General features: G+C 44.7%; 1 protein-coding gene across 1 annotated transcript in view; it reads right to left on the reverse strand.

The window, feature by feature from the left end:
• CSMD2 (CUB and Sushi multiple domains 2) overlaps nt 1–17,737 on the reverse strand; it is a 288,643-nt gene extending 270,906 nt beyond the window's left edge. Inside the window, exon 1 of the mRNA XM_086764833.1 lies at nt 17,581–17,737. Within this exon, the coding sequence (XP_086620959.1) occupies nt 17,581–17,737 (157 nt within the window). The remainder of the gene's footprint in view (nt 1–17,580) is intronic.
• Between the last annotated feature and the right edge of the window lie 3,716 nt (nt 17,738–21,453).

Genomic DNA, 21,453 nt, shown 5'->3' on the forward strand with positions numbered 1-21,453 from the left:
ATTTTCCTATTTAACTACTGCATTTTATTGGCACTAACTCAAGTTAGCCAGCTGGAGAAACACAGGCGCGCACACCAGTTCATACACAACCCGATCCAGTATCCAGTGGACAACAATGGATATTATCTTAGAAATCATTTCAAACACGCATAACAAAAAACTTTGCTCAGCCAATACTGATGAGGAATTCAAATTACTAAATTACTAATTACTCCACAACACAGAACACCTCCATATCTTTCCACCAAATCTCAGTTTTCACCTTCTTCTTGAAAACACGGTGACAAAGACTGCATTGATGCTTCACCTCAAAGCCCCCGAAAGACACGTGTGTCAAACAAAGCTGTGAAACGGGCTCTGCCTGTTCTGCCTGCATCACAAAAGAAGAGACTGTTTCCACGCTCTACTGACCAACAGAGATCATGCTTAGCCAAGCAAGAAGGGTCTGTTGATGCAAGGAACATACACAGAAAGAAAACCCTGAACCTTTTAACAATGAACAGTGCATAGGAAAGTTGTCAGCACAGCCAAATATACCACCTCTCCCTGCTTTCAGCTGACTGAGGTTTATCAGTACAGTTACTAGAGAAGATCTGCCACACTGGCATCACTCTGCACGTGCTTGAAACCAGAGTAGAGGGCTCAAGAATAAGATTCCTCATGTAAACTGAAGATCTAGGTTTATTCTTATACTGCAAACAAAGTGCCACAGAATCAGTCAGACAGTACCAACTCTCAGCTCATCTGATTTTTGCAGGGCAGTGGCAGAAAGCTGTCTGTAGGTATTCAAGGAAGCCTGAAGGTCAAGAAATTAAGAACAAGGCTCTGCAAGCCTTATGAAAAGAGTATCTTTCATCACAAATTTCCATTCTGACCAGCTCCCTGACAGCCAGCAGCTCCATCCCCAACACTAGGCTCACTGCGATGCCGTGACGTTGCCAGGCACAGTTGCTAGGCGCAGGCACACATCCAACAGCTCCGCTGTGGCTTTGTTACAGGGCAGCCTTCACGAAAAAAGAAAGGGGAAAAAAAAATACCCTTGATTTTACATCTACATAGAAATTTCTTTGAATGCTAAACAACTAGTTAACAGAGTTCGCAACGTTGCAGACAAACTAGCTTTCTACTGCGTGGCTTCACTAAGTCACAATCCATTTCCTTCACAACATTCCTGCCTTGGGTATTCAGCAACACCAACTGTTTGGGGTTTTCTGCTGAATACTGGGCATTGCCAGATGCCAAGGAAAGTGGTCTGAAACAGGCAGCAGAAGACAAGGAAGAAGTGGCATCTCCAGACCAAAGCAAGCAGGGGTGACTACTTTTAAGCAGTGAGCCTTACACACACCATTTTAACCTGAACTCTGGCCTAGGACCTCCTAGCAATGGGGCTCTGCAATGAGCAGCCCAACAGCAAGGTTTTAAGCAAAGCCAGAGGCTGCAGGTGTTTCCACATAACTCCAGGACACAGGACATGGCCTCTCCTCTCTAGCACTAGACGCAGGAACAGAGACACTCATCCATCTGCTTGGAATCAAGTATTCTATCTAGATGATACAGGACCAGCCACCTCCAGGACTAGAAGTACAGGATGCTTCTTAAACAGCAGTAATTGAAGACTCAAAATAGAGTCATGATGACTCATTAATACAAAGAGTAGACAAATGAACAAGCATTTATAGAAATAATCAGTAATGAGGTCTATCTTAGTCTGACCAGCTGCTCACTGCTTACCTGCAACAGATCTTAGCCAGAGCATTCCAGAGTACGTTAGTCAGATCCACTATAAAAGTACAGTTTATCCTTGCAATACCTGCTGGAACAAGGAGAAGAAAGTTTCTGTGCTAGGAAGAGGGAGATTCACAGCATCACCAGGCAATGCTGTTGCCACTCAGCAAACAGAAGCAAGAGCATACATACAGTGCCTCTGACCTTTTCTCCCCCAGCTCCCACATCCTGCCAGGCAAAATGGAAATGAAAGGGCTCACACAGCTCCTGTGCTCCCTGGACCACTCATTTACAGCAGTGTAAAACCAAATCAAGCAATTGGCCGCTGGGCAGTTTCACACTCATCCACCTTGCACTGTTAACATCACCTTGAGGTCTCCTCTGCTGTCCCATCGTTAGGGATGCAACCCTTGGAAAACCACCTGCAATCCCCCAGAGATCTGTGAGGGGACACGACTCTGCAGTCTCATTTCTTACAAGTTGCGGGATAAACACAGAAGCCACTGACTAGCATTGCCACAGTCAATGCCAGTCAGTAAGTCAAACACTTCTGCTATCCTCCTTTCAAGGCAGTACTGATGCTAGCATACCTCAGATCAGCTGCAAAAATACCAAGACACATGAGGATATTAACAGGACACAAAAAAAACCCCAACATTATCTTGCTCTTAGAACACAGCTGAACACTTTGGTTTTACCAGGTAACAGCTTCCTCACCATGCCGTTGACTGACCTTAGACAACTTCTGCTTCAGTCTACCATGAGCTGCACCACCAGCACACCAACCACATCTGCCCTGACTCTACACCCAGCAGATTCCCCGGGTGTATTAAGCACACGTCTTCACACTGACATTCTCTAGCAGAAACTTAAAGCCATGTCTGCTGTGATCACTAGTATCAGCGTTTAAAATTTTTTCACACCAAATGGGATTTTACAAAATAGAGAACATGGAAAAAATCTTCATAAGAAAAGACGGTCTCCCTCTGCTTGCAGTCTGACTGAGAACACCCCTCAGACGAGCACCACAGTGCAACTGGTTCAGACAGGTCGAACAAGGTGTAAAAACAGCAACTGAAGGCAAATGTTCACAAGTTCAACTTTAAGTTTGGTGAGCCTTAAACACGCTGGTCGACAGCTGGGCCCGTGCTCAAAGTCTCCAGCAAATACAATTTTGAGTGTTCCTTGCCAGTCCAAGTCTCTCGATTAATCACATTCACTGTTACAGTCATCAGTTAGAAAAATGCAGAGATACAACAAATTACTACAAATTAGACCAAAAACCATGTATATGGATGTGTGTCTATATATTTACATATATATACACACACAGAGATAAAAAGTTAAAGCTAAAGAACTCCTGGTTATTACAGTCTCCTTCCAGGCTTGGCAATCACACCACATAATCCGATTTACATTAGCTTTTCTGTCCTGTACTCCACACTGGAAGATTTGCATTAGAGCCTTACTGCTTTGATGATTATAAACATTATTCTAATTTTCAAGCTAAAATTAATTCAAGACCAGTTTACATCCATTTTTTTTTCATACCAACATTTTCTGTTACCTTAAACAATCCTTCTCCCTGCTCTGTTTTTCCTGGCCTTCAGGTATCCATAGAGAACAGTCAGATCCCCTGCAACCCTGCCAGGCTAAACAAACCCTGTGCTTTCACTTTTCTAAGATACACCCTCCATTCCCCTAATCATCCCCCTGCCAACCTCAGCCCATTTCAGTTTGAGTTTCTCCTGCGCAAGGGACATCAGACCACTCCAATCATTCCCATGAAGGTTCCTCAAGGCCTCATCAAGTCCCACCAAGTCTTTCATCTCTGCTGGAAAACCCATTAGAGTTGTCTTACATATATATTAAGGTTTTTGTGATTAATAATCCAGACACTTCAGGCTTTTCAGACTGCTCTTAGCGTTTCCCTTTAAACCTAACTTGTGAAATCTAGTTCCACTATGTGGCCTTCACACCCAAACAACCCTAAATAACTGGGATTCCTAAGCCTTGCAACAACTCCACCCCTCACAAGTAGCCACTCATTAACAACATAAAGAACAGTAATTATCTGCAAAAGTTCACAGCTGCATAAGTCCTGATTGAACTGAGAATCTTGTGCAGACCATCCATTTCTGTAAACCATTTCCTCAGCTCTGAGAAGTAACAGTTATCCCAATATTCAGCCAGAATGGCCTCTTCTCAAGGGATGCAATTTTCTCCCTTCAAAACTTTCTCTTTCAAAATTGTCTCTTAATCAATTTTGACTGCTCCCTTAGCGCCACGACTCTTCTACACAGCCATTGTCAGCATAATAATAATACCAAGCACTTATATAGATATTTCCATCTTCAAAGCCCTTCACAAGCATTAACCAATTAATGCATATTCTTCCCACGCTGGCTACGGCACTCAGCTGGAACTTGGGAGGCCTTGACTTGACCCTGGACTCACAACCAGGTGTCAAAGATGAGGCAACTCCTTTGTGCAAGATCTCCCAAACCCAAAACAAATTCACCTGAGGACCACAAGTCCTTTTTCAAAAGGAACTTCAGTGGATTAGATCTACAAGTATTTTTTTCTAGAACCCAAGAACTGCAGACAGATGCCTTGCAGCCTTTACAAGAGCGCCTGAGTTTTGCGGCTAACACATCCTCTTACAAAACCCCACTGGGCAAGTATACACTTATTCAGGCATCTAAACATCCTTGCAAATCCTGCCCCAGGAGTCCAAGAGTCAATGAAAACGTTCAGGATGATTCAAAAGCTTCCTAAAATTCTACTCTTATTTTCTATCTGCATCTGCAAAATGAACACAGTGAAGATTTAATTTTTCCCCATCTTCAGTCCAGACATTCATAAAAATGACACAGGGCAGGCGTGGTTTTCTGCTAAGTCTGCGACTCCCAATACACAAATCTCAGATTTTTATCCATCTCCCACAAGTTCGGTGTTTCACCCAGCAGTTCATCTCAACCCACAACTGAAATGAAAACTCAGAAAAGAGAAGCTTAGTTTGATGAAAACCATTTGTACAAACCCCTGCAAACAGACTCCACTCATAAGCAGCATTTTTACTGAGTGTCATTTATAAGGTGCTAATTATGATCTCCAAAACAAATTTTTCAATTTGTATTCAATTATTTTCCAGTAAAAGAATATTTGCATTTAAATGGCTTATCCATTGTGCTCAAACACAAACTCATTTTCATCTCGGGTGTTAGGACTCCTTTATCTCAAAAAAAAAAAAAAAAAAAAAAAAGTAAGAGGTGAAATAAGGTTCAAGGTGAAATCCATCTCACAAATCACAGTGAAGGCTTAATTTAAAGATTTACTCATGATGAATTTTCATTATTAGTCTCTATTCCCCCTGTTACCAAATCCATGTCATGATGAAAAGACTCAAAAGCAGCTGCAATTCCATTTGCCATTACTAGTTACAAAGCTGTATGTCCATCTATAAAGTTCAATGCTCCCTCAAGGCCAGTGAGAATGGAACTTTCCCTGAAAGAGATCTTTGACCTAGCTACAAATCTCATCTCACTAATAATTTAGAAGACCTCAGTCCTTGAAATTCTCACAATATTAACAATTTCATCATTACACTGATGGAGAACTGACAGTTTAAAGGGAAAAACACAGTGGATATAGATTCCTCTTTAGAAATAAGTCTGCTCTAAGCTCAGAGGGAGTTGCAAGCGTTTTTCTTCCCCTTCCCAGCATATTTCAGTTTCTAGCTTGTATCTTTAAACATTAGAGTATGGTCTGCAGCGTGGGGAGCAGGACATGAGTTGCTGGAACTCCTGGGACAGTTTCTACACAGCCAAGACGCAAGCCCATAGGGAAGAAGAGAGACTTAGACTTTCTCCATACTGCCGAGTCGCCCAGCCAGTTCAACAAAATGGTAGTTCTCACCATTTTCCCCATCATAGTTTAGCCTTGCTCAGGACTAAACTACACAGACTCTTGCTCACTTCCCCCACCCTCCAGTGGGACAGAGAAGAGAACTGGGAAAGAAAAGAAAGCAAAACTTGTGGGTTAAGATTAAAAAAAAAAAAAAGCTTAAGAGAATAACAGAAGAAAACAAAACAGAGATGAAAACAAACAAAACTCAATAACAGAAAATACCAAAGCAGGTAATTCACAGTACAGTACCTCACAGCAGATCCTGATGCCCAGCTCCCTCTCGAGCAGCAGGAGGCTCCTCTCAGCACCCTCCTCACCAACACACTGAGCATGGTGGCCCACGGGAAGGAACAGCTCTTGGGCTAATTTGGGTAAACTGCCCCAGCTGTGCTGGGTGATCAGTAACCCACCCCAGCTGTGTCCCCCAGCAACAGGGTGCCACCAGCTCCAGTTCCTCCCCCAGCACAGGTGAAAATCAACCTATCCTAGCCAGAACCAGGACACCTGGTTAGATTTTCATGCATAACCAGCTGGAAAGCACAGAAGTTACCCAAATCTACTATACACTCTTGGGAGTTGCAGGGGGGCACCATCCCTTCCCAGCACCTTTGGCTCAGAACAGAAGGGAGATAGAGAAGTTCTGGAGAAGACCACACGGAAGAACTGACTTCAAATATTCAGCTAATGCCATAACCAGCAAACTGTCACTACAGTGACCAGAATGTTATACTTTCAGATATTAAAAAAAAAAAAAAAATCCTGAGTAAGCAGAGACTCCACTTATTAAAAGCTCTTCACTCTTCTACCACAATTCTCATTTCCCTGCGCTCTCCATAGAGAAATGTACTGTGCGTTTACGAGTGCTTTGAGATCTTTCAACAAAACACTCTGCCAGGCATTTGTATTATAACAGCTTGCACTTGTATTATCATATTTGAATTCTAAAAAGAGGCAAACAGAAGGCAATGTCTCCTGGGAATTTTTGTTGGGATATAAATCCAATTTTTGCTTGATTCTGTTAGCAGCACTTTCACATTCACTTCCTCTAAGTATTGCTGCACTTGATGTTTAATGCCTACTTGTCACCTTGGGCAATCAGTTAAAGTCACCAGAATCTGACGGTACACAGAAAAGTTACCAATTCACTTCACTCAATGGGACAAAAAAAAAAAAAAAAAAAAAAAAAAAAAAGACAGCCACATTCCCTAAACAATAAATAGCTACAAAAGGTTTCTAACAGATTACCTGTAGAAAAAGTGAAACATTTCAGTTACATAGAAATTTTCAGTTCCTTTACACATGAATTTCACATACACAACAGCAAAACCAAAGATCTTCACTGAAAACTACCAGCTCTGTTCTCCTGATAAGCATCCCTCTGTCCAAATATAATCTTGGCAACTGATGGATGCTCTGAAACTACAAAATTAGACTTACTTTAATCCCGTCCTGATCCAATTTAGAAAAATTATTGTGCTAGGTACCAATCTGCCACAAATTGTACACAAATATTTCCAATAGCGGCAGTGGATCAATCTCCTCATACGCAAATCCAAGTCATTTCCATACAGCCCCTGTATCCTGTGACCTCCATCTATGTACAACTAACAAAAACTCCTAACTTATTCCCATTACCATTCACATTATATTGTACTATTGTTTTTCTTTCCCCTCCTCCATTCATTTAAAACCTCATTTTCACCCTTAGACATATTCTATTTAATCTTAGTTTTCAATCCCAAAAGCAGATCAATACTTTTCTTCTTCAATCTCCATAGCTCTCAATCAAAGAGTTAAAGAGGGGTGAATTGAATCGACTTGTAGGTTCAAATTGGGTATTTTTTTACAAAAGTCTCATTTGCTAGCTGCAGTCATGGAAAATAAGAAAAAAACCTCCCCATAATAGCCCTCGGTACTAGATTCCTAGGCAAAAAAGGTCATAATTTGTTCTCTAATTTAAAGACTGTCACAGCACTTAGCAGGAATGACAGACCCTCCCACAAAACATCATTTTCTGGAGCACTTTAAATCCAGTGAAATGAACTTGTTCTTCCTAAGATGACTGCTTTCAGTGAGAACTGTCTTCCCGGCCGCTGAGGAGCAATGTGCACACCACCACAGCACAGCCCACTGCAAGGGAACTGGAGGCCTCAGGAAAGGGAACAACCCTGCAGCGGGGCGAGCGTGCGAGCGACACATCGTCCCCCTCTGATCATTCCAAGACTGCTGCCTTCAGAGGCTGGGTATTAAACCCAACATTAGAAATAAAGCCCCAACACCATCAGGGGCAAATTCCCTATCTTTCAAATGCTTATTATTTCAGTGAGTGGAAATTATTTTAGTATTAACAGACTGAGTCCTTCTCCAAGTGGTGCTTAACTTTAACAAAAACATCCCAGGATGGCTGCTGACAGATGTCCAGTGTCCACAATCAGTGCCTAACCTTTCTCTAATGGAGACGAAACAACAACAGAGGGATATAAACAATATGCTGCATGATGCAAGCAGCATCTTTAAAAACGGCATCCGCTTTGGAAAAGCACTAGGTTTCATTACCCTTCTGAAGGATATTTCCTTTCCGGGAAGAAATACTTCAATATTATTATTCGATGTATCAAATGGGAAAGTAACATTCAAGTGTGCCTTTGTTACAGAAAAAAAGAAGCTTCCATTTTCTATACCTCCAACTTGGCTTTAACTGCTCACGAATGTCAGATCAAGTGTCTGGCTAACAAAGGACCAGATCCTTCTTCGCCTGCAGCAAACGAGAAGGAAGAATCCTGCTGACACTAACGGAGTTACAGAAACATGAAGGAGGCAGGACAGAACAAAACGAGACCCAGTACATCCTCGCATCTTCAAACTGCAAGATCAGCTTTTTTCCCCAGATGCTTCAGTTGCCCACGAGCATTGCTCCTTTCAGCTAGGAGAACGGTGAAAGCGAGTCCTCCTCACAGGCAACCGGATCTCGGGGGTCTGGGAACACACCCATGCACAAGTACCAAAAGCAGAGTGAGGGCAGAGCAGTACCATGTAAGCAATCACACAACAGCACATCACTCCCCACTGTAAAGTTCTTCAGCAAACTTTCTGTGAATAAAAAGCCAGCCCAGAAATCCACTCATCCTGCTCTTTCAGGGAATAAGCTCCAACCTCAGGCCCTCTGGCTCCAAAAGCAATGACATAGATGCCATTAAAAAAAATAGTTCAAGCTCTGTTTTCACAACTAAAAAAAAAAAAAATTGCTAAACTGCTGGTAAATAACAGCCACCATAATTAGGAAAAAAATCCTCTATTTGATCTCTGTCATCCTTGAGACATTCATCTTCATAACACATTAGGTAACACCAGTTTTCCACTCTGTAGACAAGAAGCTGAAGCTCACACAATTTAAGCAACTGCTTCAAAGCCAAAGAGTCTGTGGCAAGTTAAAATCTGAAGGTCCAGACCATCCTTTCTGCCAATACCCTGCTTGTGCTGAGGACCTGTATTCAACTCCCTGATGCTCCTGGCAAATTTCTTAGGCTGCTAAAAGTCTCCTACCTTCCCATCTATATGGGAGGACACTGTGCTTTTAAAAGCTGTGCTCCCATCTTTCGCTAAAAACACAAATGTGGATATAAACATAAAAACTGTACAAGTGACAGAGCACAAATTGCAGAAGGAGCTGAGCAGTCTGCAAATACTTGCTGGAACGGAAGCTGCATTTGATTCTATTTCTGACTTTTTTGTTATGAATACTTTACTTCTTGAAGTTCAGTAGCAGACAAGATAACTTTCACCTCAGAATGTCATTCATAATTAATCCCAAATCGTACATGAAATGGTTGAATTCACTCCATGCAATCAAGGGAGAGAACCAAGAGCACAGAACTTCTGTAGCTAATCAACCTAGCGCAATTTGTAACTGCTGAAGGCTTTTCACAAACATCCTGAGATCCCTCTGCAGAATAAATCTGTAAATCATTTTAGGATTTTGCAAATTCTGCTTATCCCCATTTTTCAGATAGGGAAGTGAAACAGCATGACTAAGGCTCACACCCTCCAGGATTTGTAAGTGCCAGCAGCCATGGAAAACAGCAAGAACTGGGCTTTAACGACTTCTGCAAGTCACGAGAGGGTGCAAATAGCAGGAGAGCCCTGAACCAGGAAATCCCGAGTTGTGGTTAATTCTCTAGCCGTGATGAACTCATCTGTGTCTTTCAGTACTTCTTCCAACACAACCAGCTCTGGCACTGGCAGGGCCAGGATTATCTGGCTGTAACTGTGGTTTGGTGAAACAGCCTGTTGGTCTGCATCCTACCGAGCTGAGAAGCAGGAAAATTCTTTACACTGGAAGAAATGTAGGTGGCACTCAGGCAGGTGGATGAAACCCAGACAAAGCCATTTCATTGGGACAGAATAGACTTAACATTCCAGAGAGCTAGTGCAAGCCAAAGGCCAAGAGAACCAATCTTCTCCTTCTTTTGTTTTAAAATGTTCTGGATAAGACACCTTTATTTGATATTCATTGTTGTTTTATCTGCCTTGAAATGGGAACTGCAGACATTTTGATAAATGGATTGAGAAATTGTTCTGTTTCAGTGTAACTACTGTAAAATGCCTTCATATCCGCTAGCACAGATACGGCTCAGACCTCATCTGCAGATAGAAAGCATCTCAAAAACATCTCTCTCAGAAGTAATGGCATGGCAATTCTGTGCTGCTGTTCAGCACGCAGTAACGCACAGGAGTGAGAAGACCTAGAGCCTGATCCTAGCTCTGCCAGCAGCCTGCTACACGACCTTCGGCAAGCCTTTCCGCATCTGCCTCTGCCTCCTCCCTTCCCCGTGCTTACAGCAAAACCTCTCTGGGCACAGACTGCTTCTGCCCAGTGACTTCTCTTCTGGGCTAATAAAGAAGCAGGAGCAGCAATGCATCCTTACAGGGAGGGAAGGGGGAAAAAAAAAAAAAAAAAAAAAAAAATCTTGTTACAGACAGAGCTGCCTTCTGAGGTCACCAAGAGCTACTGAGGAGGAAGCCCAAATGCCAGCGAGGGCTGAGGTACCAGGCACTGCTGTGCAGCACTCTGAAAGGCCAATCTGATGTGAGCACAAGTACAGAGCTGTTTTCTGGTGACACTGGCTGCCTTTCTCATGTATCGTCCTCAGACAAACCTGGCTTAAGCAGCAGACCTCCAGCAGCGTGGGCAGAAAGCCCCTCTGTGTTGTGGTCTCCATCTATCCTCACAATCCTCCAACACTCAAGAATTCTGTCCAGTACTTGTTGATAGTTTAGACTGTACACTCTTCCAGCTGAGGGCTGCCTCCAGCTGCATGTTCACACCACACTAGATGCGTAAGGACCACTGCCCATGTAGTTGCTGAGTACACCACGCTATTGACACGTTGCACTGGTGTTTCTTCAAGCCATGTTCCCCTTCCTTAAAATCAAATACCTGCTTCCCTCAAACCTAGCCCATCAGATCCTTTTTCAAGTAGATTTTTGCACTCAATAATGGGGAAGGATTTTTTTTTTCACTCCCCTGTCACACATCTCCCTGGCAACCATAGCTGCTCCAGGCCTCACAGACCCTTCTCTTCCAGCGAAAGTCACAGATCATCACATCTCCCTACTCCACAATTATTTCGACCTCTTGGAAATTACTAGCACCAGCAGGACTCTGACAGAGTCCCAGCTCTCTTTCCATCCAACAAACAACAGTGGTGTGTAGAGAAAAGCCAGGCAGTTAGTTTATTACTGCAGTGGTGATGCCTGTACCTCATTAAGGGTAGAAAATTACTGCAACCATTACTGCAAGGGACTGAATCAAGGAATGCACCTGACACTGGGAAGAAAGAAAGAAAGAACACAACATTCATTGTGAAGTCATTAAAAAGGGGGGGGAAACCACACCCCAAAAAACTTGTTTCCACTTTCATGCAAGAGAAGTATAAAAAAAAGTTACATGCAAGCTCTCTGCAGCATCTTGTTTCCATTCTGGCTGTGTCCATGGCAGCAGCAAAGAGACTGAAACAGAGTTAATTTGATTTCTTTAATCAATGGGATTTTCCCAATTACACATGAACCACTATCAGATCAGTCTGCCACTGCATAGCATGGCAGAAGCACATATATTTTGCAGATTACCGCACCGCATCATATTTATTGCAAGCAAAGTACATTGATTTCCATAATTGCACTGTTCTTCACTCCTCCAGAAACATCGTGTAGACAAGAACTGTGGGTGCTACTATCACTTTGTAAAAATCTGTGTATCTTGCTTTCTTTGCAAGCAACGCAAGTACCTGCTTCTCAAAGGCAGCGCTCGCACAACACAGGAGGCCTCAGAAATAACCTCACAGTTCCACTGAAAGCACCTCACATCACATAGCCTCATGGTCCACAGTGGAGAATTAAGAAACAAAACAGGAAAAGCCATCTTGTGTTTAAGGCTGAGACCGACATGTTTGCAGCTCTGCCACAGATTCCCCAGATGACCTTGTGCAAGCCCCTCAGCACAGCGGGCTGCGGGCCAGGCGGTGCAGGGCGGAGGCTCCTGCATCTCTCCTGGCCCTTGGGCTCAGAGAGGAACTGAAGACCATGCACGGTGACACCGCTCCTTCAAAGCGCCGTGGGAGAAGAGTGTGGCAGAGAAGGACTCGTACATGGCTTCTGTGGCCTGGCACTTGTAGACAACACTGAGCAGGCAACAGCAGGATCTTCCCTGCCACTTCCAGAGCCCCCCAGTGCTCTGGATTTACCAGAGATGCAGGTTAAGAGAATGCTTTATTAGGAAAGCCCTTTAATCCTGTTTGCCTCTCCTCTGAAATAGGATATTCGATGGTACGATACAAGCTGGACTTACGCATGGTAATATCCAGGTGATAAGTATTAAGTGCACATATTGAGTTGTCCATAAACATGTTTATAAGGGAAACATTTCAATAAGCAGCAGTACACAGACTTCATTAAAACACTGAGCCAGGCTACAAAACCCCGGTTAATACACAGGATTGATGAGGTTCCTACAGTCAGTCTTTCTGGGTGAAGCTAAACACTTACCTGACTACAAATCCCTTTACAGCCTGACGCTGCTAACCTTCCCACCGCTCACCCGCACCCACAGAGGCTGCATTTGGTTATTCGAGCCGATGCACCCCATTATGCTACCTCTGGCCTTTTTGGCTACTGTAGATGTCAAACAGGTAACTCAATGCTGGACTTACCAATTCAAGCAGTACAGAATTTTTGTTACTCAACTTAATCATTTATTTTTTATAGTCCTTAAAGTCAAGTCTCATCTTTCCCCTTCCATTTAAATTTGCTAAGCTCTCTTTTGGGCAAAAGGCTAATTCAAACTGAGCCTATTCATGGTATTTCTGAACCTCCCAATGCCTAGAAACATGAAGGATAGAGAAGTATCATTTAAAGTCCGCTCAGCTAAACATAGCTTTGCTATAATTTCACTAAGGTCTATGAAAAATTACTCCAGTCCTACATCTCAGGATACTTTTGATAGAAAGTAAGACTTGTAATACTACAGGCACAGAGACATCTACTGCAGCTTTCTCCTCAAAATCTTTACACCAACTGTACCTATGAAGTATGCATTGCAGTGGAAGGTCAAGAGGTTAGCTGCACAGTTCTAACACAAAACTCAAGTCCAAATCCAGTCCTGGTCTAGCCAGAGAACTGTGCATCCTTTCCATCTCCAAAGAGGGTCTCACACTTGGAAAACTAGCTCAGGGCTCAGCTGCACCTGATGGAAGCAGCTCAGAGACAAGACCTATCCTTCACCCCACTTCTGCAAGTGCTTTTTTGTGATGGCTGGATGTTACACAGCCAGTGCTATGGAGGTCAGGCTGCCTGACCCTCCCCCAAACCAGCCGAACCTTCAACATCACAAACAATTTCCTCTTGTCAAGATCCATGCCAAGTTTAAGGAGGTGGGAAAGGCATCAGCAGGAACATAAGCATAGCTGTGAAATTCGGTATTTCACAAACAAGCGGCCTCTCAGGAACCAGAGCAAGGCAGCAAGCACCACACAGCAATTCAGCAGTTACAAATACCTGGAGCATAGGTAGAAGTGGTTAACCACAAACTGGGGGGGAATTATTCTTCACTTATCCCAAAAGTATATTAATAACTTCTGCATAGGAAAAAGTATTCTCTATAGCAGAGATACTATGAACTATCACCTGATCAATAGCTCAACTTTACCCTGAGCCCTAAAAAACCTAAAAGAGCCCTTAAAATGCCCTAAAAAAGCCTATCCACTGGGATCTACAGCAGGTTGCCTGGATGGCATTCCCTGCATCCATTTTGACACATGCCTTCTTTTGACAGAAACTCCTAGACAACTGGAAGGCAGCCACTGAGCATCAGTTGATCAGACATCCACCTCTGTACCACTGCAGGCTGGCTCAGCTGGGAACCACCAACCAGCTGAACACAAAATTTCCCCAGGAGATACCCAACATGACAGAGACTGCGCTCAGTGGCAAGGAAAGCTTGAGCCTAGATGTTCTTCAGCAGCAGCGAGAGGCCATGACAAAAAAAAAAAAAAAAAAACAACAAAAAAAACCCCAACAAAACCAGTGACAGGCAACAAACAGTTGCATACATCAAAGGAAAGCCTCCTGAACCCCAAATGATGAACTCTTTAATCAATCAAAGAACAAAAAGACAAAAGTGAAAATGCTTGCTTACAATGCCACAGCACCAATATACAGGCACATGGAGGGAGGAGGAGTGGGCCCTCCTCCCATCCACCTGAGGATCACCTCCATTACAAGTGCTGAAAACCAACGCACTGCTCACACACCCTCTCTCCCAGTCAGAAGGGCAAGGAGGCAGGTACAGCAACACGGCACCTTCTCTGTCCCCAGCCTCTCTAAGGACCAAGCCAGCCTGATCACACGCAAAAGAGCTGTACCCTCTGAATGTTTTCCGTAAATGACTCCTTTCCAGTAACAAAAGGCAAAAGCAAGACATGAACAAGTGGGAATCATTCATTCTATTTAGCACTTACATCTCCACTGCTTCAGCATTGATAGCAGGACTCAGATCAAAATGATACGCTCAGTTACTGTCATAAAATACTGTTTCATCATATGCTGCAATCAAATGTAATCAGGCCAGTGGCCATTCACTCCCCTCCCTCCTACAAAAAAAAAATAAATAAGTCTATCCACCACTTCAGAGAGTTAATATCGCACATCTTTATCCCTTAAAAAAATTACCCTCAAATCACTGAGTATTTCACACTGAAGTTCATCCCCTGGCAAAGTAAGTGCCCCTGAATTGCTCTTCATCCTGTTGAGATTTAAGACAACAGAACAAAAGGACGATTTACAACATAAATAATACACATACATCAATTCATAAACAGCTTCCTGCTCCTCCACTCTTCAAGAGGAAGAGTCTGCCAAAAATCTATTTCCAATCAAGAAAACTACAATGGGTTTAAATTTATTAGACCGTGTTTTAAACTGGTGCATCTTTCCACAACCCAGCACAAAAGAAGATGCTGATCAGTAAAGCACAGCACGTAAATAATGGTATCAAGAGCCCCTTTCTAACAGGCCTTCAAAAGAAATCACAGGTGTATGACCAATACCTACCCCATGCCGATGCATAGCCAATTACCCAGAAGGGAACGGAAAGGAATGCCATTCCTGTTCCCACCTGTTTTGACAATCAGGAAATACAATTTCAGAATCATCACACACACTGTTTTTGAGAGGCCACGCAGGAACCACAACCAACTCTCAGCCAAAGGCAAATTCAGCGCCCTCTGCACATCTTAGAACAATGTCAAGTCATTGCTGCGCCCTCAAAACTAAAGGGGGAACTATACGAACCACCTCCTCTCCCCCCAGCCGGCACACGCAGTACATTTCAGCACATCACAACCACCACAGCTCCCTCAGCTCTAGGCACAGACAGAAGCCACATTCCCCTGCGTTCAGACACAGCAGCATCCGAAGGAAGCACATGCTTTGTGCCGTGTTTTAGAAGGACATTACTGGGCAACAGGACTACTGACACAGCACAGCTGATGTGATGTGAGCAGGATTTCTTCCCCGTTTTATTTTTAAGACAGCCAGAACTCGGAACTGCTGGTTTTACATGTACAGCTCTGCTGCCACACCATGGGTACTCCCAGCTACTGCTGCCTCCACAGCCCCCAGGAACAGGCCAGGTTAGAACTGAAGCCTCCTAGGAACTTTGCTCCACAGAGGTTCACAGTTTGCTCAGAGAAAGTACTAGAAGTCCCAGCCCAGACTGAACTTACTTTCTGGGATTAGACCCCAAAACCATCGTGAGCTCTGCAAAGGGTGGGTGCATTCCCTCCATACGCATCCACTGTTTTCCGGCGATCTAGCAGCAACCCACTGGTTTCAAAGGTGGTATCTTCCTTTAACAAAAAGATCATTACTAGGATTTCAGAATTTGTTTAAAAAGAGCTAGGAAAGAGGGGCTATTGACCAATGCCTATAGATCTGATGCACATAAACACCTGAGGACTAAAACCCTTTTAGCTCACAAAGAAAAACAGCAGAGCATCAGCCTCTGGGTGAAGGATCCAGAACCAACAGCGCTCTAAATGCAGAGAGAAGGGAGCTAGGGGCCTGAGGAGAAAGGATTATATACTGAACCAGCCAGTACAGAGAGAAGTCTGGAAGATCTACTGTGAATAAGCTACAGATAGCTTAGAAGGAAAAAAAGCTGTCAACTCCTAATAGTAAATCATACATTAGGTATCTCTGCATCAGTCTACTTGTATCAGAAAAGTACAGAAGCTGCTGGAATGGTTCTCTCTGGTGTATAGGCTAAATGCTCCTGATAAAGAAAGGAAAAATATTCACCAAAATAAATACTTATCCTTAATTAGGACTTGTAGGTTGGTTGGGTGATTTTATATCCTTTCCTTGGAGATATTTCCAGTTAGCAAAACTCTTCAGGTCCACTGCAAGAGTGCTCAGGATGAACAGTTAATACTTACTCTACATCTACTTAAAGGAAATCTGCCTCACATAATAAAATCAGCGTTGAATTCCAGATAAAGTTTTGCAAAAATCTCCCAAACCCAAGAAGGTTTCATACATCAACACAAACACACATTCCTCTAGCCCAAGATACAGCAGACAAGACAAACGTTACTTAGAAACTCTTGGAAATGGGGACACTGCACAGCATTGAGAGAAGACTCTGCCAAACACTCAGCTCTCCCACTCTTCCCCCTCCTACACACACAGAAGGACAGTCCCTAAATATTTGCTGTTTACACCAGAAATACACTTCAGTCCTCAGATATGCTTTTGCTACAAGGGCAGCTGCGGAAACTAGGGAGGAGACAAAGCAAACTCCCCCCAAATTCAAATCATGTTTCACTATCTTTCAAGGCAATAAAGGCATATTTCACAAAAAAAAAAAACCCAACATGATGCTGAGGCCAAAGAGCACATATGTAAGAGCTAATCAGCTTGAAAGACAGGAGTAAGAGAAAAGTGCTTCCATCTCCATGCAAGGCATCCTAGATCTATTTTATCAGCTATGGGCAAACACTGGGGTAGTGAAATAATGAATTAAGATGCAAGAGAAAGATAGAGGGGGAACTGTGATGGCATTTTTTAGTCATCTTGCGTATCATACAGCAACTGTGCACAAATTATTCAGCCCATCAGAGAAGGGGAATGAGATCAAATAAAGCTACCTTTTATTACCTCATCGCTTAAAATTGTTGCTCCCAAAGGATACAGAGGAGAACTATCTTGTGCAAAGCTCTGAAGAAAATATACTCCTTACTGAACACAACGGGGAAGCATGTGCTGACACACAAGTGCATACACAGTGTCACCCCATCCCCCCCCCCCGAAGAGGATTAACAGTGGTCCATTGATCTGAGGACCAGGAAGAAAAATGCTCCTAAAGTTGCCAGCTTTCTCCATGGCACTTACCAGTCACCGAGACAGCCAGCAGCCCCACGGAGAGCAGCAGCACCCGGCTCCAGGAGCCCACTTCCACCGTCATGAGAGCCAAGAGCCCCAGTTTTCCCCAGTTCCTTCCAAAGCTGCAGCTGCATCCCGGCTTGTCCCATCGCAAGGAAGGTTGCATGTCAAAGGGCAACAGGAATGGGGTGGGCTGGGGGTTCGTTGTTGTTGTTGCGTTCTCCCCTCCTTTTTCTTCTTCTTTGCGATTGGGATAGTCCTCAGCTTGGCTGGATGAAAAGGAAAAAGGAAAGAGGGGGGTGAAAAAAAAGCAGGTCAGGCTTGTGATTTTTTTTTTTTTTAATTATTTTTTCAGCCCAAAAAATCCCACCGCATGGAAGGCTCTGAGCTTCTGCAGCTGGAATGAACCAAGTGTGGCAGCAGCTCGGGGAGAGGAGAGGCGAGGCAAGGCGAGGAGGGCTGGCTCGTCCCTCCTGTGTCTGTCTCAGAGCCAGCTCCTCGGCATCAGCAGCGCACAGTCCCCGGGGATTTATACTTTTTTATTAGCCCGTTGATTAATTGTTCCCATATCTTTGTTCTCCTCTTCACTAAACGCGGGGGATGGAGAGGGCACGGGGACTGTGGCGAGGGGCTGCTGTGCAGCTCTGCCTCACTTCTGCTTCCCCAGCCCCGCACAATCCTCCCACCAGCCCCCACGAGCCACAAATTATGCTTTAGCACTGTATTTCTTTTTAATACACGCTGTAGGTTTCTTGTAGAGGAGTAAGCCCCACAGCCCCCCATTTTGCGTGGAGCACAGAGCACACGCACACACAGCATCTCTGCTATTAAGACATCTGCCAGAGCGATGCAGCCTCCCGGAGCATCCCCACCCCTTCTCCCTGCCTCTGTAAACAACTTGATGATATTGACACAATTTTTGTGATGAAGCAAATTTTGTTACAAACATAAGAGATCACAAAAGAGTCACTACACTACCCCACCCCCACCCCCCCCCCCCAGTCTGCGACTCGTCTTCGCAGTGTGGATCCCAGTAACAGAGCAGTGCCCTGACACTGCTCGGACTAGTTTACAAGAAGGTATTCTGGAGGTGGGCAAGGCTCTGCCCCCTCCACCGAGCCAACAGGCAGGCTTGGCTGCTGCCCCTTCGCAGGGCTGGCAAGAGTGGCATTTCTCCACCACCACCCCTTTTTTTTCTTTTTTTTTTTTTCTTTAACATTTATTAGTACATTTGTTCCTGTACCTGCATGCAAAATGGGGAAAAAATGCAGTCTGTTAAAGCCACATTCAGGAACTTAATTGTCTTAGTAATGATGTCGAGATCTACGGACAATAAAAAAAAAAAAAAAAAAAAAAAAAAAAAAAAGATCCCCTCGAGTATCCTCCCCCCCTTCCCAGCAAGAACCTACTTCAAGGGTTCCGTTTCGGTTTGACAGACAAGGCGCAGCCCCTCTCCCAAGAGCAGAGGGTTTACCCGGCCGATGCCCCTCCAGCCCTGCCCCCCCTACCCCTCGGGGCCGCCGGACACACCGCAGGGAGCCGGGGCACCGAGCTGCGCCCCCCCCCCCCCCAGCCCTGCCCCCTTTCCCTTCCCCTCCGGGTCGCCGGCCGAGCCCCCCCGCGCCGGCAGCCCCGGCTCGCCCGGCCCAACTCGCCTCCCATCCCCCGCCTCCGTGGTTTGCATTTGCTGCAGTTTCTCGCTGCAAACCGCCTCTCCCCCCCCCCCCCCCCGCCTTCAGTCTTGTTCCGGTTGCCTTGAATGAGCTTATTTGACAGCTAAAAACCAAATTATATCGAGGGCTTGCAAATCTGTCCCTCCACCCTCAAATCAACCCCCTTTCTCACTCACTCTCCCTCTGTCCCCTTCTGCATTTCAATCCTTCCACTGCCTACACCGCGAACCGGTGCCAAGAGCCAAGGCAACCAGGGCGGTTGCATGAAAGAGTCGCTTTATGCCCGCTTAAACCGCAGTGTCCTATTCCAACAGACCTTATTGTTCAAACGCATGGATCCAAATATAAAAGGCTCAGAGAACAGGGTACCATGCTTCACAGCTCCATACATTGGTTTTTCCCTTACCCACCTCTTCACCTCAAAGAACCCCCCCATCCCAAGACTGCATCCAGCCGAAGATGTGACTTGGTTGCTGCTCACCAGCAGCCGACGGCAGCCGGCCCCGCACCAAGAACCATCCGCAGGCATAATAACGTCATTGAGAAGACACAATCCCACTTTATTCCTGCTTAATAAAATCATATCTACTTCAAATCAAGGGCTTCCTCCCAAGTCAGTTTCCTTCCCAAAACCACCGAGGCTCAGGGTCCAACTTTCTCAAGAAAATACTGCATTTATTTGTGAGCGGACAAGGCTGGTGAACGCACAGAGACCATCACTGCGATCACCAGCTTCGTGGCCGACAACCCATCTCTCGCGAGGAGGCGTTTGCAGGTTCCGGTCAGCAGCCGATTTCTAACCCCTGCCCCTCGCTTTGCTCTCACCTTGCAGAATCACCTCTGCCAGAGCAGCAGCCCTGCCTTCGGGGTGAGCACCCGGCAGCACAAATCCTGCTCTGCACTGCCACCCGCAGCCGGAGCCGGGCCGAGCCTGCCGCCTTCAGACTCCCCTGCCTTCCACACTCTGCAGATAGCTAGCCGACTTCTTTATATTCCATTTATCACACAGTACCTCGCCCTCCCTGCCAAAACTGTCTGATTATTTCATGATTCCGCCAAATAAAATAAACAGCAATAGCAGCATCCCCGAGTTTCAGTTTAAATCCATGGAGTCCTCAATACCTTCCTGGAGGAAGGAAAACAGACTGACAAAAAACAAGGACTTACTAAACAGAGGGCCAAACCCTGGTTTTTACTCTAGTTTGCACACTAAGCCACATCCACAGGGCTTTTCTCTCTCTCTCCCCCTCACGCATCATGCTCCAAACACTGCAGACAGTGCCCTGGCTCAAACACAGCCACTCTGGAGACAGGAGGAACTACAGAAGATACTCACACTGGAAGCGTGATCATGTACCCTAAAACTGTAAGTACCACAATTAGTAATTTAGTATGCAGGAAAAAAAAAAAAACCAGACATCTTACTAAATGCCACAGTTTATTCTCTCTTAACCACATATTACCACTATTGCAGGAAAAAGAGCATTTTTCCAGGCGTAGCCATGAGGGAAGAGATAGCTATGAATAATATCTCTATTAGCAAGAAACTGCAGTCACTGTTTAACTTACATGTTACATAGTCCAGTTCTGGATTATCTGAAAGGAGATAAGGACAGAGCCGAGATCTCGGTGTACAGTCTAATGATTTTGGTAGCAAAGAATTCAACACGCAGCTGCTGCATCTGAAGATGCGCACATATCTTTATTTTTTAAAAAAATACTTTGCCTTGTAATTTCATACCTGGATCAAGTTCTATAGCCCAGTACCCAAAATGCCACAGAGGGGGTTGAAAAGAAATAGCGTCCAAACCAAAATTCTGTAGCCCTGGTGCAGAAAAATATGCAAGCTCCAAAACTAAGAACAAGTACTTTTTCCATGGCAGTGAAACAACTTACAAAGTGACTCATCACAGAGGGGCAGAAGTGCCACAGTGCTTCTGGAAACACGGAAAGTGACAGAAGCTCACAACTAGAAGTACTGCAGCAGCAGCAGCCCCTGGGCCCAGCTAACCTGGGTGGCACACCAGCCCCAAGGTGGTCACAGCATCAGCAGAAGGCACCCAAGGGGAAAAAAAAGCTCAGCTATTGAGAGATGCAAGTCAAAATTAGTGCCTCCTCCCTCCCGTCTCCTGATAGAGCAGACTTCTGCGCAACTTGCTGCGGAGGGTGGATCTAGAGTGGGCTGTGAAGAGTTTCAGGGACACAAACT

The sequence above is a fragment of the Chlamydotis macqueenii genome, chromosome 22, assembly GCF_036417535.1.
Source record: "Chlamydotis macqueenii isolate bChlMac1 chromosome 22, bChlMac1.mat, whole genome shotgun sequence".
NCBI lineage: Eukaryota > Metazoa > Chordata > Aves > Otidiformes > Otididae > Chlamydotis > Chlamydotis macqueenii.